Source organism: Carassius gibelio, chromosome B8 (assembly GCF_023724105.1).
Source record: "Carassius gibelio isolate Cgi1373 ecotype wild population from Czech Republic chromosome B8, carGib1.2-hapl.c, whole genome shotgun sequence".
Classification (NCBI taxonomy): domain Eukaryota; kingdom Metazoa; phylum Chordata; class Actinopteri; order Cypriniformes; family Cyprinidae; genus Carassius; species Carassius gibelio.
In genome coordinates, this window is record NC_068403.1 from 25,855,881 (window position 1) to 25,872,009 (window position 16,129).

Sequence of the window (16,129 nt, forward strand, 5' to 3'; positions counted from 1 at the left end):
CTCAACACTAAATGAAACCTTAGGTTTACTGGTAAAATTTAAAAAGAAAACAAATGTGATTATTCCTTAAAAAATAAAGATTTATCAATATGTGATGTAACATTCAGCCAAGATGGTGACCAATACTCAGAATTCGTGCTCTGCATTTAACCCATCCAAAGTTTTTTGGATAGGCAAGGACTGCTCTCTGAAGAGTGAACCGTTGTGGTATCTATAAGTACATGCTTGCTAAAGAACTTCTTGATGCACTTTTAACAGAAAGTTGTTGAGTTGAAGAGTGCTGACTTGAATGTGAGAAAATGGAAAAGAATTGAGAACTACAACTCAAAATATCGAGAACCACCACACATGCGAACCAACCACATGCAAGTCCAATGAAGTCACAACAAATATGTGAAAAGAAAAAACTGTTCTTGGAATCAAGCGTCTGAGCAGCTGGATTTGGCTGGATGAGAGATGATAATGCTGAGAGAAGAAATATGACCACAAAGGAGAATGCACTTTTCATACTCTTGCTCCTCCGGCCTTACTCTATCCCTTAATTTTTCATACTTCTTAAGAGGAAAAATGGCATTTCTAACTGTTAGCTTGTCATGCAAGGAAAAACAAGGGAGATCTATTTAATTTATGACTAGGCTTCATTAGGATAGAAATATAGATGCCTGCAGGCTGAATGAGGTTATCTAATTGCCTATATAAGTATCAAATTGCAGTGAAACAACGAGGAGCCAGGACAGCTGCCAAAATCCTCCATTGGTATTTTAGTCCCTCTTTCTTTAGCTTTTGGAACTATTGGGCAGGCCATTTTCAATGAGTTTGAGCTAGAAGTTACAGATTCCCTCGGATGTCATCCAGGTTTCAAATTAGATGCAGGACCCTACAGTTGAGGATCAAACTCTCATTAGATCGGTGGTTTATTTGTTTCTGTATTCAAGAATAATTATGATGCAGTTGTGATTGAACAAACTCCCAAATGTTGTTAATGACCACGTGTTACATAGTTGTAAAAGAAATCCCCCTACCAAAGTCATTACTGCGATGGTTGGGGCTTAGAAACATTATAGTCACAAAATACTGAATTTATGCTGAGATCTTATAGCAGATTGTTCGTTAGATCATATTCAAGTCCGTATGAAATCAAAATTTACCATCTCTACTTTTAATAAAGAAACTGGAGTTAGTCTTTTGACTGCAAATTTTCATTAATATTTTACATATGCCCACTTTTAAAGATTTGAACAGTTCTATCCATCCATTTCTTTCATGCTTGAAACTGCTTTTCCTATAAAGGGTTAGGAGGATGCTGCAGCCAATCACAGCATCTCAGGCCAAGGTGGTGAAAACCCTGGACAGATGATCAGTCCAAGCAATTCCCAATGTTTCACATGCTGTACATTACATTACAGGTTGAATTCATGTTGATGTTAATGATAAACATACAGTCGTCATGTGATTATGGTGCAAGCCTGGTAATCAGAAGGTAGTCGGTTCAGGACCTCCAAGAAGTGATCAATGAGCTTTCACCTTTGTGCCCTTGAGTAAGGCACCTCAAGGTTATTCCTGGGGGTGCCTGTCCTGTTAAAATGTTTATGTTGCCATTCTATGACAGGAAGTAAAATGACTGGAAATGGATTCCACCGGCCCTGGTTTTGTGGTGATGAATTACAATTCTGTTGTTACTGTATTCGATTTAAGTTTCATGAACATGAAATTTCAACTTTGTTGCTCTGTAAAATGGTGATCTGTTTTCTGTGGTCCATTGTGGTCATAATAATTTCTCAAGAGTCTCCGATGAATACCCTTTGGAGTTATGGTCATTCTGGAAGCCATTTCCCCAACTGGAACTCTCATCACCAAGAGAATGACACTCTGACATTCTCATTTATCCATCAATAAAAGTAGAAATCCATCCATTCATTCTTTCTTTTATCCTCCCACTTATTAGTTCCCAACTCATGTTTTTCCAGATCAGGGCATTAAGTGTCCACAAAATACTTTTTGTTGAGTGTTTTTACAAAGCATAAACACATACAATCATGCACACTCAAGTTGAGTTTATCTGGCCTTTTTACTTGCCGTGTAATTATTCTTAAACCACACTTTTTAAATATCTGGACTTTTGAGATCGTTGGTTTTTCTCCACAGATGCAGGCTCTTTCATTCTCTCCGCCCATGTCTGCACAGTACCAGAGCAATCCCTCAGAGGAACCTCTAAACCCACACCCACAACTACTTGGGAGTGTTATGCTCCTGGGTTTCCAGATTGCAGCTGTAATAATTTGGATTGCAACTGCAAAATTAGGAAGTTTAAGCTAGGGAAGAAGATGACCTTTTGCTGACTGAGAAATGAAAGGATCATGTAGGCGCCAGTTATTTTTTTTTCCCCCTTACATTTCCGTACATGGGTGTAAGGTTTGAGTACATTAGATTGGTAACTTCACTGGCTCGATTTCTGGTGGTCATATTTTTGCACATTGTAGATGGTTAGGCCGACTTCATTCAACCCAAGAATATATCCAAATATCTGCCAACAAAAATCTTTGCAGACAGACACCCTTCAACTGTTACTTTCAATTTGCCAAAATTCACCAGTTTCATTACAGCTCGCAGCCAGTTAGCTTATGCCCAACCCATCTTATGAGCTGCTGTATTTGATGAAGATGTGACATTGCTTGTTTGCCTGATTTTGCTGTGATTGCAGTCCTCCATCTCCCATAAGAACTCTGTTCTTCAAGAATGTTCCTGCTCTGGCAAGCTTAGGTTCCTTCATAATTCCATGCTTAAAACTTTCAGTGCTTCACTAGGGGTCCGTTTTTGTTACTGATTTAAAAAAAAAAATGTTCTCCCTTCAGTGGCTATAATTCACTAAAGTCTGTTGTGGCTCTGCTTGATCCTCACTGGATGGAAACGCATGCACTTTCTTGAACTTAGACTTTGCCATGGTATAAAGTTATATCAGGGGTAGGCCAATTTGGACCTTGAGGGCCACAGTCCTGCAGAATTCCGATCCAACACTGAAAAAAATCCTCACCTGCCTATAGCCTTAGTTATACTAAATACATTGATTAGCTTGTTCAGGTATGCTTGATTTAACGTTTGAGCTGAACTCTACAGGACTGGGGCTCTCTAGGACCGAACTTGAGTTTTATAATACTGTTGCATCACCAAACAGTTGCTGCCCATAGTGGTGCCAGAAGTTACCAAAAAGCAGTTGGGGGCACCTAAGTCAAGGGCACCTAAGTCGTGATATTGAAGGTGGAGAGAGAACTGTACATGCATTCCCCTAACCCACAATTCCTGCCGGCCCGAGACTCGAACTCACAAACCTTCGATTGGGAGTCTGACTCTCTAACCATTAGGCCACAACTTCCCCTTCCCCTGTAGAGATTAGATCCAACACATAAACCATTTAATTTTCAACAAAGCCTGAAGTACTTGATTAGCTCGATCCAGTGCTTTTTTATTAGGGTTGAATCTAAACTCTGCAGGGTTGTGGCCCTCCAAGAACTGAGTGTGACACTTGTGATCTAGAGCAAGGGTCCTCAACTCTGGACCTTGAGATCTGCAGTGTTTAGCTCTAACCCTAATCAGACAAACCTGAAACAGCTAATCAAGGTCTTTAGGAACACTACAAATTTGCAGGTAGGAGTGTTTAATCCAGGTTGGAGCTTATCTCTGCAGGCATTTGTAATTGAACAATGTTTGAAAGTAGGGATGCAAAATATTGATTAATTCCATAATCGATTGTCGTTTAAATTAACAATCAATTTATCTATTAATTGTTAACCATAATGCTGCAAAATGGATCTATTGCAGGCAGCAGTCACTGGCATGAAAGAATGTGCTAAAGCCACACACACACACACAAAACGCTTTCTCACTTGAATTAAAGGGGGCTTTAGTCTGAATAAAATGCTAGTACAAGGATTATAAAATGAATAGATGTGATTAGGATTATTTTATAAAATGAAGAATGAGCGCCATACATTTGAGATCAATTTACTTTGTTGACTTTCCTTTCCCGCACAGAGACTGCTCGTTGTTGTATTTTAAAACACAATTACAATGTTTTCAACAGACATTAAGGCATTTAAAATAAAATGATCCCAAATGTAACTGTGGCACGCGTGTGACTGCGCTATGCATTAAGTGAACCGCATCCATCGGCGCTGATGCAGCAAAACACTGTTGCTCACATTGATTTGATCCTGCTGGATTCTGTTCTAGAAAATGTCAGATTTAGAATTTTTGCGTTCCGGTAGGCCTTACCTATTTGTTTTAAAAAATCAAGCATACAGTGCATTAGGTCATGACAGCGCGTGCGTGTAGACGCGGACGAGCGAGCGCGGCTTTGACTAGATTTATTTGGAGATTACTGCTCATGTCTCATTCGGCACAAATCCAAATGTTTCCATATTCGCAATGTATCTGAATGTTAAACTATTATTTATAATGTAAACTACTTGCACATTTGCACATACACAGAAAAGATGATCCTCTTCATATGAGCAAAAACATCCTTGGAACAGCAGAGAGGACTGGTGTACGGTCTATTTAAACTGACCAGTGTAACATTTTAAATGTTTAGTTGACTGTATTTTATTTTGATAATGAACAGACTGCGATGTAAGTTTGAATCGCCTGAATATACGTGTGCTCCAGGCTCCGACGCGATCGAAACAGCTGAGACAGAGAGAGAGAAAAAAACATTAGGAAAATGTTAGATGACCATGCCTCTGCCGTTCGAGATACTGTATAGCCTTCATTAATGTGGCTTAATTTGTTCTGGTTTACCGGTTTCTTTTCTTAAATCTTCTAATTTCGCAGGTTTATTTTAATTATCTTTCACTTTTAATCGCATCTCTTAGGCTACTGTGTGTGGTAAACATGGGAAGGGAAATTAAATGATTTCATGAATTAATAATTTGTTCGATTTATTAATTTGTTCCCTTATTTCAGTTAAATCATGGGTTATTTAGGGAACAAAATTAACGAAACATGGACAATTGCCACAAATAATAAGTAGTAGAAACGAATTAACCAGTTGTAGGAATTAATAGTCTATCTGTCCTATATCCCGCAGCCCTGCAGAGTGCAGTTATCTGATGAAATGACTACATTTCTATTGCTTTTCATGTTGAATGACTTTTGTGATCTTTCTATTATAATGTACTTTTAAAGTTTAAATCACATTAAAAAATTAATTAGTACACTGTGAATGAATGATGATACGGTCAATGTAACTCACAGCCGTTCGCACGTGTTCTGCGCATGAGCCGCACGCAGCCCAACATTACATCAGTTAACCCTTTTCAGCCTTAATCGATCAATCTCTTATCGACAATTATTTGAAAGCATGTTTTTATTCAAATTTCGTTCATCAAAAGCAAGACAATTTTACCATTGATTATTTATTAGTTTAATAACTTATATTTATCATTAATAAATAAAATAATAATTAGCTAGCTGTAAATTCATTGTCATGACTGGATTCTGTGCTTCACTCCGCCTCACAGAAATCATAATGCATTAACAAATTATAAATCTGCACGGGATGATGATTTTCTGAATAGGTAAACATGTTCGATGTGTTTGCTCATTTTGCAGCCGCTTTGCACAAGGTTTGTTTAATTTTGAGAAACTTGTTGCCTTTTAAAACTACGCAGATGGTTTAGATTACTATGCATTGGGACTCTGGTAAATTGGTTAAAGATCATAATCTGTCAAACCCAGTCGCCATCTCTCCTTTGACCAAACTACATAATCTCAGATTTGTACAAGAACTTTATCCCTGCAAGTAGTGAAGTGTCACAAACGAAAAGCATCTGTAAATAATAAGAGACAAAGTAATGTATCCATGGACCAGTGCTCATGTGGTAGTGATTTGTGAGTGTGTCTGGTCCATGGCTCCTCTACCATCACTGGAAGTGTCTCACATGAACTCCGAGAACCATAAGTGAGCCAGAGAATGTTGTCAGATGTCCTAAATGCTTCCTAAATGTGCTTCGTATCTGAATTAGAGTGGCTTTAATATGCTCTGAAAGATAATGGCATGCATCAGATTACATTTAGACGTACTGTGACAACGTATGTGTTGAGGAATGCTGTTTAAGCGAAGCACTTTTTCTTTCTCATTTCCCCAGCCTTACTTGGCAAATCAGTTTTGGTTTTCTTTCTTTAGATTTTTTTAATGACACCTGAAAAACTATATAGTGTTTTTGGCAACCTAATTTCTTTGGATTATAAATGTGCCTTTTTTCCTAATTGAAGGAGACCCTGCAGATCAAATACACATATACACATGCCGTTTTTATTTAATTGGTTCATGGAAAACATCTGTCAAAATCTTGGTGGCCCCAATAAGCCACTGTTAAAATGTCAGACTGCCATATATATATATATATATATATATATATATATATATATATATATATATATATATATATATATATATATATATATATATATATATATATATATATATATATATATATATATATATATATAAATAAATATAAATAAATAAATATTGTTATTATTATTATTATATAAATATATATATATATATATTCCAAATAAATAAATAAATGTTATTATTATTATATAAATATATATATTTTTTTCAAGTTTTTTTTCTGCATTCCATATTTCCTTTACATTTTTATTTTTCTAGACTCTCTTTTAATGGTTAAACTAAAAATGTGAATCAAAAAGCATGTCTAATTAATTGAAATCGTGAAACGTACACAATTTAACAGCAGCTTTTAACAGAAATTTATTCTTTAAAGACTTTAATTAATTAATTTATTTATTTATTATATTACCAAACTGTGTTTTAAATCAATTTTCTGGTTCCATTTTAATGGTTTCATTAAATTGTTACAATCAAAATCATATCTAATTTACTTTATCAATTTATTATTATTATTATTATTATTATTTGTGTGTGTGTGTTTACTTAAAAATGTTTTAATAATAATTTTATTAGTAGTCGTAGCAGTAGTAGTTTCATTACATTAAGTAACACATCCTTGATCGTTTATTTTGACAGGTTGCTGTGAAGACATTTAATTTTCTGTTTGTGTATGATATGATGTTTGTTTAACGCAAAAGAAATGAAAAAATGTGACTCGGAGCAGTTCTGGAGATTGTGCTCACATAGAGATTCAAGTTTAAATAGTATTTTTGCAGCTTTATATATACACACACACACATTTAGATTTTTCTGCATTGCATTTTTCTTTTCCATTTTAATTTTTCTAGACTCCCTTTTAATGGTTAAACTAAAAATACAAATCAAAAAGCATGTCTAATTAATTGAAATCATGAAACATACACAATTTAACAGCAGCTTAACATAAACAATTTAACAAAAATGTATTCTTATTCTTTTTTTTCTTTTTTTTTTTTTTTAAATACCAGACTGTTTTTTTTTTATTAATTTTCTGGATTGCATTTTAATGGTTTCATTAAATTGTAACAATCAAAAAATGTGCTCACAAAGAGACATGCAGAACATGCAGGATTCATGTTTAAATAATATTTTTGCAGCTTAATATTCTCACACACACACACACACTCACATATTTTGATTTATGCATACTTGTCTAGTTTTGATATTCATCCAAAATTGTGTGTGGATGTTCGAAGCATCAGATTTAAAACATCTATGCTAGCAGAGTAACCACCTCTTGGTTTATATGCAGTTATCTAATGCCATGATATGTGAACTTATTTTATCCATGTCTTCAGTGTCTCAACTACTTTGTGGGGTCACTGTGGGCCAGAGTATACTGTAGGATTGACCCCCATTTCTAACAATAAAATAAATTGCATTTTGAGCACATGTGAACTCAGTTTTGTGCCGTTTATTCGTATTCATTTCAGGCATACACAAGTCAGTTCGTGGCTCTCATCATGTTCGCTCTTCTGATGTGTGATGACAGAATCTCAATGCAGCCGCGCAGACGAGAAATCATACAAGGCCTCAAAGTGCTGCCAGGTAAACACTAATACCACTGTGTGTGTGAGTTTTAGAGTGGTCTAGAATTGCTTCTAATGTGATCTTAGTCATTAGTTACAGTAGTAAATCTTAATAAATTGTGTTTTTGTGTACGTTTACGATGGTGTAATGCTGACATCATAGAGCTCCATGTGCGTGTAAGTGCATTCACTCAGGGGCTGTGTGCAGAGAGGAGTAGACGGCCTCGGCCAGCTCTCTCTGTCACTGCTGGAAGTCTTTATTGGAACGCAAGAGTCTGCTGGGGCACCCCTTCTCCCATCTTTCTCCAGTTCTTGCTTTCTCCCTCTGTGGAGTTTTTGTTCTGCTTCCAAGCCAGTGAGGTCAGGAATGTATTGGCAGCCAGTTACTGACCCCCCTGCTCTTCAGCTCACTGTTCATATGAAGAACTGCTGATTCTGCCATTTAATGATAACATGCTTTGAATAGTGTGTTTGCAGTCTTTAGCCCATAATGTACAAATGTTGCAAGCAGGTATCATATCAGTTGTCTCCTTTTGAAGTTCAGCTCATGTCTTGAATGGATCAGTAGTTTGGATGATTCATGTGTGTGTACGTGTGTGTGTGTGTGTGTGTGTACGTGTGTGTGTGTGTGTATGTGTGTGTATATGTGTGTATATATATATATATATATATATATATATATATATATATATATATATATATATATGAAAATTGCATTCATTTAAATAAAATAAATTAGAAAAATTAATTGATTTTGGCAAATATTATATAAACTATAAAATGAAATCAGTTTTTATTATACAAAGTCTGTAAACTATAATGTATATTACAAACTGATTTTTCAGATTTTTTGAATTTTATGAACTTAGTATTAACTATATAAATTATATTACATAAGTGACTCTATATATATATATATATATATATATATATATATATATATATATATATATATAATTTTTTGTAATGTAAAATAAAACAAAATAGGTCTGTAAAAATGTGTGTTATGAAGTTACTGGGTCTCATTCATGAAACATTGGTAAATATACGAGTAAATATGTGAGTGATTTGCGCGTAAAGAGAACTTCGCGAAAACTCTTCTCCTGATTCACAAAAACTTCGTAAATGTCAGATGTGATAGTAAAATGTGTGTGTGTGTGTGTGTGTTAAAGAATTCCATTAAATCGTAAATGGGACGCGCGTGCACGCTCATTCCCGCCTATTAAATCCGACTGACAACTATATAAGAGCATCATATTATGACACCAAACGAATGATTCCAACACGTCTTTTCAAAAGCGAATGAAAATTAAAATTTCTCAGCTGCAGAAATTGAAGTTTTATTATCAGAAGTTCATTCAAAACGCCACGTTTTATTTTCAAGCATACATAGTGGCGTATCAGGTCCTAAAAAAAGGAAGCTTGGCATAATATAACAGACGATGTTAATAGAGTTTCATCTGTTAATCGAACAGTCCCAGAAGTGAAAAGAAAAACCATATGTAATTACTATATATAATGTTTTTTTCAAAATGCTGTGTAAATATGTACCCGATTATGAATTAAAATGCAGCCGTATTAATGAGCAAAACGTTCAGACGTTAAACGCACTATTTACGCGTGGCTGGGAACAGGTGTAGATTTATTTCGTACCAACTAACATTTGGAAAAATTTACGCCAGAACCACTTTACACGCGATTTACACAAAAATTCGTTCTGCTCGTGTTTCAAGAATGAGACCCAATGTATTTTACTAATTTTGTCATGATTTTGTGAACACAAAAACTTAGTAATTTACAAAACATTTCTGACAGCTTCTGCTCCATTAAAAAAAAATAATCTAATAAATAATAAGGAAAGGAAAAAAGGACTGGACATTTAGATGTACAGTTGAAACACTGCATATTCATTTAGCTCTGTTCCATGAAATCCTTTGCTTTTTTTCACCAGACGTTTTAGAGCCTTCACTCACATAACAAAGAGGTGATACTTAGCTTACTTAGCTATTGATTTTCTGTAATTGGGATGTATTCTCATTGATGTCATAGTAAATAGCTGTGTCTCTCTGTAGATCTCATCAAGGAGGTGTTGAGCCTGGATGAGGAGATTCAGAAGTTGGCAGCGGAGCTGTATCAGCAGAAGAGTGTTCTCATCATGGGCCGAGGATACCACTACGCCACCTGCCTGGAGGGAGCTCTGGTTAGACCGCTTCCCTCTCTCCTTCCACCCATCTAGAACTCACTCCCCTCCTTAAACCGTGTGATAACTTCAGGGGAAAAACAGACCCAAATTAAAGTCATTATAGCTCTCAATTTTCTCATCATAGCTCTCAAAAAATGGGAAAAAGTTCTTCAAAAATGCAGAATATGATCCCTTTTTAACATCTTACATTTTAGTATGAGATTGCATTTTTAAAAAAAAAGTAATTTTAATATACTGCAAATTTTTAAAGTGATTTATGGATGAACTTTCCCTTTACCCGAGTCTCCCATGTATCCCTCTATTTCTGATTTGAGGGTAATTTACACTGATTGAAACTTTGCTTCCACATTCAAGAATGAGCCGACGTGTACATCCAAGTCTTACAGGAAAGAAAATGAGAATCTTAACTGATGGACTTGAGAATTTTCCAGAAGTCTGGCCTTGTTTAGCCTAACCACAGATAAACACAGGAAGCAGTTTGACCGTTAAGAAACCCCCCACATACTCTGGAAGTGAGGATGAATCTGTCATTGACGCATTAGCAAGCTCTGACCAGATGAACGTATGTACTTTTAGAGTTTTCCACTTCCAAAAGTGGTTATGCAACCAAAGTGCATTTTTTTGCAAATTTTATATTATTGATTTAATGATTTTTAAATACTGGCTATTTGTACGTATAAAGCACATATTCTACATCCTTAATCCTACCCAATACCTAAACTTAACAACTGACAAAAGTCATACTTATTGATTTGGTTATAATGAGTATTGGACCTTAAAATTAAATTGTGATTTTTTTAGTTTTTTTTTAGTTTTGGTTTTGTTTTGCTGTGCTTTTGGTTTGGCTTTTGAGTTTTCTTCATTCCCCTTATGTTTTTAGTTTTGCGTTGGTTTTACTTTTTGGCTTTTACTTTTTGTTTTGCTTTGTTTGCCTTGCCTTTCTCTGGCTTTTATTTTAATGTTTTGCCTTATTTTGCCTTTCTCATTTTGGTTTTGGTTTTCCTGTGCTTTCTTGGTTTAATTCATATTTTGTTAAATAGTTCCCATGTTAAAGCTTGTGTTTGTGGGTCATTTAGAAAATCAAGGAGATCACGTACATGCATTCAGAGGGGATTTTGGCTGGAGAGCTGAAGCACGGGCCGCTGGCTCTTGTGGACAAACTGATGCCGGTCATCATGATCATCATGAGAGACCACACATACACCAAGTGCCAGAACGCACTGCAGCAGGTCGTGGCCAGGCAGGTCAGAGCCATTCAAATGTCCACATTTATCATTACTAGATCTGGATGTCCTGAAGGTTATGCTACTGCTTGTAAGATATAAAATAGTTTAAAATGCAGTGGTACAATGATTAGTGATGCTTTCTATCTAGAGACAGCCCTAGCAGTCCCTGTTGTTTTTTCTCTGTTTAAGAGGATGTGGTTGTGTTGCTGTTGTAGGGCCGTCCCATCGTGATCTGTGATAAGGATGACCATGAGACCATCAAAAACTCCAGCCGCTCCATCAAAGTGCCTCACTGTGTGGACTGTCTGCAGGGCATCCTCAGCGTCATCCCGCTACAGCTGCTGGCCTTCCACCTCGCTGTGCTCCGCGGATACGACGTGAGTAAATAAATGCTGTTATTCTGCACTGACACATTAAATCAATCCAAAATGACAGTAAAGACTTAAAGTGCTACACAAAAGTGATTTTGTTCGCACAGTGAGCACAACAGCAGTCAATGCGGGATAAACTGGAACACCACCAAAACTCTAGGCCAATTCGCACATTTACATACTGTTAAACCTAAGTTCAGAAAACAAACCTAATACAACAATGAATAAAACCGTAATTTGCGACAATTCCACAGTAATCCTGTACATTATTGAAATATATTCTGAATGTTAAAAAAAAGAAATGAAATGCTATCAAAATCGTTAGATTTATTTGAAGGTCTACACAGTTAGTCATTTAATAACTTTACCATATCTACAAAAGAAGACAATTTGGGAATAATTAGTAATGTAATGTAAACATGGACTATGTAATATTTATTGCAGTGAGTTCTAAACAAGTAGAAAGGTCTTTGCTAGTGTAATGGAAGAATGAGTTGATTTGAGACATGTATGAAGCGTTTTAGTCAGTTTTAACGCATTATGAATGTGCAGTTCACTGCTGTGCCGAGATGAAAGCTGTTAAAAAGCTGCATAATTCTTGTGACCAGTATTCATATCACAGAAAACTAATACTGATAAGTTGACCAAAAAAATGATTTGACAAAACATAACGATAACACCAAAAAAAACAAAAACAACCTCAAGATCACCAAAGACGAGTAAACGAGTAAAAGCAATAGGACAAAGAATCTGCAGCAGAACCAAGAAAAAATAAAAACATTGTATGAAGTAATCAAATGTATAAACACACTTTGTACATTGATTGTATATTTCTTCTTATTAAAGTTACAAAAGTGACTGCTGTCACTTTAAGAGCTGCCCGGATTCAATATACTTTTACACACGTTTTCTTTCTCAGCGGTTTGCTTTCACTTAAGACCTAAATTACGGTTTATGAGAATTCTTGCAAAGATGGGCAGTTTGACACATACATGTGTATGTATTTTAGTGTTCAAGGCCTATAAAGCAGCAAAAATAACTTCAATACTCAACACAAAAAAAAAAAGATTTGTTTCATGTTTAGTACATATAATTCCATATTGCTTAGTGCTTTGTTTTTAGTAATTCTTCTTTTCTTGCTCTACACAGGTTGATTGCCCAAGAAACCTGGCGAAGTCTGTGACTGTTGAGTAACTGCTTCCCGATTGATGCCTCAAACACACACACACACACACACACACACACGTCCAGACTATCAAAGACATGAAGACTAATGAAGAGAGGGTTTTATACATGCCAGCTTTCTTGATCCTAAAAAACCTGAAGTGTACCTCCATATACCTGTATCTCATCTCAGAGCATGATTTTGGATGTTTCATATCATTACTGTTAACTGTTATCTTTTTTTGTGTGTGTGTGTGGTGGCGTAGTATGGGGTGGCTTTATAAGAGCTGCACTCTTAACTCGACGTCTCTTGATGCGGCCTTTAACACATTCGTCTTATGGCTTTTTATTAGTTTGCTCTGTTTGAAATATTAGTTTGACCCAGAAAGACTTCTAGATGCTTCTCATCAAATACACAAAAGCATTTGTGTAACCAAGATAAGAGCCTCATAACTCTCCATTATCCGTTCTCCTTGTGAACCCCCCCACACAATTCTAGTGATATGTGGCACTAAAACAAAAATGTGAATCAGTGTTTTGTAGTTTGCACGATATTTTGTTTCTCCAGTTTGCTGCTATTTAAGTGGATGTAGTTGTTACCTATGAGCATATTTTTCCCAGGATGACTTTTAATCATCTGGAATTTCATAACCATGTTTATTTCTCACTGTGGCCGGTGTGAACTTTGATACAATGACTCTTATTCAAATCAGTATTCATTGAATTGATGCTGATGTTTGATCTAGCGATCATGTCTTCTCAATGCATTTGTGCTTTGAGACTTTAATACATAATTTGAACGGTTTATAATATTGGTGGGCTAATAGTTTACAATATGATTCAAAACTTGTATTTAAGATATATATTCATATTTATCAATTAAAATTAACCTAGACGCATAGATGCATTAATTAATGCAAATAACTAATGATAGATAAACTATAAGGTTTTCATCTCGTTCATGTTGCAAAGAACTGAATGAAAAATAAGGTCAAATATCAAGGTCACAGTCGGGTTAAATGAATACAATCCCCAGTCATCTACATGAAGGGTCAAATATGAAGTTAATGTATTATCTGATCAGTTTGTTTAGTCATCAAAGTTTCTATGTGCTTTTGCCAAATTGGGTTACAGGATTGGTCACGTTTGGTTTGATGTATGTATGGCCTGTTGAACGTCAACCATTTAGAAATGAAATGTTTACATGAAGAGAAGGTGATGTCTGATTATTGCATTTTGAGGAATCACCTCTGCTTCCCACAGAAAGTTGATTCAGGAGGTTTTGAAGCCAAAGCAGTGATTGTAGTGAATCACTGCACTGCAGTACTGTGCCTGTAGTTACTGTACGAGAATCAGATTTATAATAATCAGTTATTGAGATTCATCCGAAGGTATACTTGTTGGCTTCCATTCTCCAATTCCTTTACTGTAGAAAATTGAGAGGCCTTGTTTAGTGTCTCAAATGAGAGGACTGCCCCATACAACGCCACCGACAGCTACGATTGTTTCCAGGGGACCATTTTCTTGTCTTTTCTCTTAGGTTTTATTTTTATTGGGTATAGAAGGGTTATATTTTTATATACTGCATTATTTTCAGTTAAAATGCTTATGTACTTCCTTTTGATTTTTTTTTTTACGTTTTGTTGTGGATAAAATCAACATGAATAAAGATTTCTATCATCTGAATCTTTTGTTCAAAGCACCAGATGGGCATGATGAACCAAAAATATCTACTATTAATGGCATGTAACCAAAGGGTGAAGAAGGGTCTTATGGGGCAATAGCTCTAAAGGTGCGATTATAGTCCTGTGCTTATATTTTTTAAATGAATAATATATTCAACTCATGGAAAGAGGGTTTTCTATATTTCACAGGATAATATACTAGCATTGCTCTTTGGTCAGTGGTGCACTGAACTGCTTTGCTTTTATGTTTTACGATAGCATCTTAACTTTTCATCTTAAAGGTTTGTGTGGTAGGTAGTTTTTTTTCTTCTTCTTCAGATCAGTTTTGCCATCCTCATCCAGCAACTGTTTGGCGACATCCAGCAAAATGATGTCCGGCATCGAGGCCTTAATCACTATTTAAGGTTAAAGCATCTCGTAATGTGTTTTGGGTCTGTGTGTGTGTTGAATTTGCAGTTATGATCAAGAGAGTTAATAAAACATTAATTCTTTCTCACTCTCTGGTTGCTTTCATTCAACTTTGGCAAAGTTTTACAGTGAAGAAACGCTTTGTTCGAATCGGATACAAAATAGGGCACGGGACTCCAGAAGTTTTCTCTTTATCTCAGCAAAAAGCCAGTGAATGGAGAAGTGTGTCCTTGTTAAAATTAAACCAAATATGATATATTATGTGATCTGTTTTTTGTTGTTGTTGTTTCACAGGCAATTCACATCAAAAATAAACACATTAAAATATATACATTTCAAATATAGCCTTTCACTTTTAGACTTGCTAGGTGGGGAATTTTATTTATTTATTTATTCTCAATATTTTTAGAAAAAGTCAGTTTTAAAAAGTAAAAAAAAAAAGAAAAAAGGAAAGGAATAAAATTTTCTTCTCATGCCATAAGATGGTTCCAAATGATGTTACTTTATAACTGTCACAATTTTATGGGATTTCATATTTTCTGTAATATTTAAAAAATCTATATATTTCTGTACTTGGCAAAAAAAAAAAATTGTGTACTGCACCAAACTGAATATTAGTTCATAAAGAGTTTGATCTAGTACATGGAGCAGTTCTAGTGGTCTACGAATGCAATGCTTAGTTTGATTAATCAACCAGTATTTGATATTTTATTATTTGATATTTTTGAGTATATTTGATTTGAATTCAACCTTTAACACGTAAAAGACATGCAGCGAGACCCTGCATTGTGTTATAGTTCACGCTGCATCGCAAACGGAGGATCTGCTTTTTTATTCTATATATTGGTAGACATTTATAAAAAAATAAAAATAAATGAAAATTAAAAGAGGTTTGTATTGACATATGCATTGCTATTTCAAAAGAGTTCAGAACTCATTGACTGATGAGTAGGCCAACCCTTGTTACACAATAATAAATTATAGTTGCTCTGAAAAATATATCAAAAAGCAGTCATGAAAAAAAAGTCAGTATGTTTTAGGTTATAATATTACTTTAGGTTTAGACTAAGATCTTATTGTTATAACGAT

The 16,129-nt window shown here is 35.2% G+C and overlaps 1 protein-coding gene across 2 annotated transcripts in view; it reads left to right on the plus strand.

The window, feature by feature from the left end:
* LOC127963746 (glutamine--fructose-6-phosphate aminotransferase [isomerizing] 1) overlaps positions 1-15,128 on the plus strand; it is a 37,420-nt gene extending 22,292 nt beyond the window's left edge. The window contains exons 14-18 of one of the 2 annotated variants that reach the window (XM_052563812.1): positions 7,888-8,002; positions 10,056-10,183; positions 11,263-11,430; positions 11,628-11,789; positions 12,933-15,128. In XM_052563812.1, coding sequence (XP_052419772.1) covers positions 7,888-8,002; positions 10,056-10,183; positions 11,263-11,430; positions 11,628-11,789; positions 12,933-12,977 — 618 coding nt within the window. In that variant the 3' untranslated portion in view covers positions 12,978-15,128. Of the gene's footprint in view, positions 1-7,887; positions 8,003-10,055; positions 10,184-10,540; positions 10,744-11,262; positions 11,431-11,627; positions 11,790-12,932 lie in introns of those variants that run through there. The other variant, XM_052563813.1, reaches the window with a different exon arrangement.
* The last annotated feature ends 1,001 nt before the right edge of the window (positions 15,129-16,129 follow it).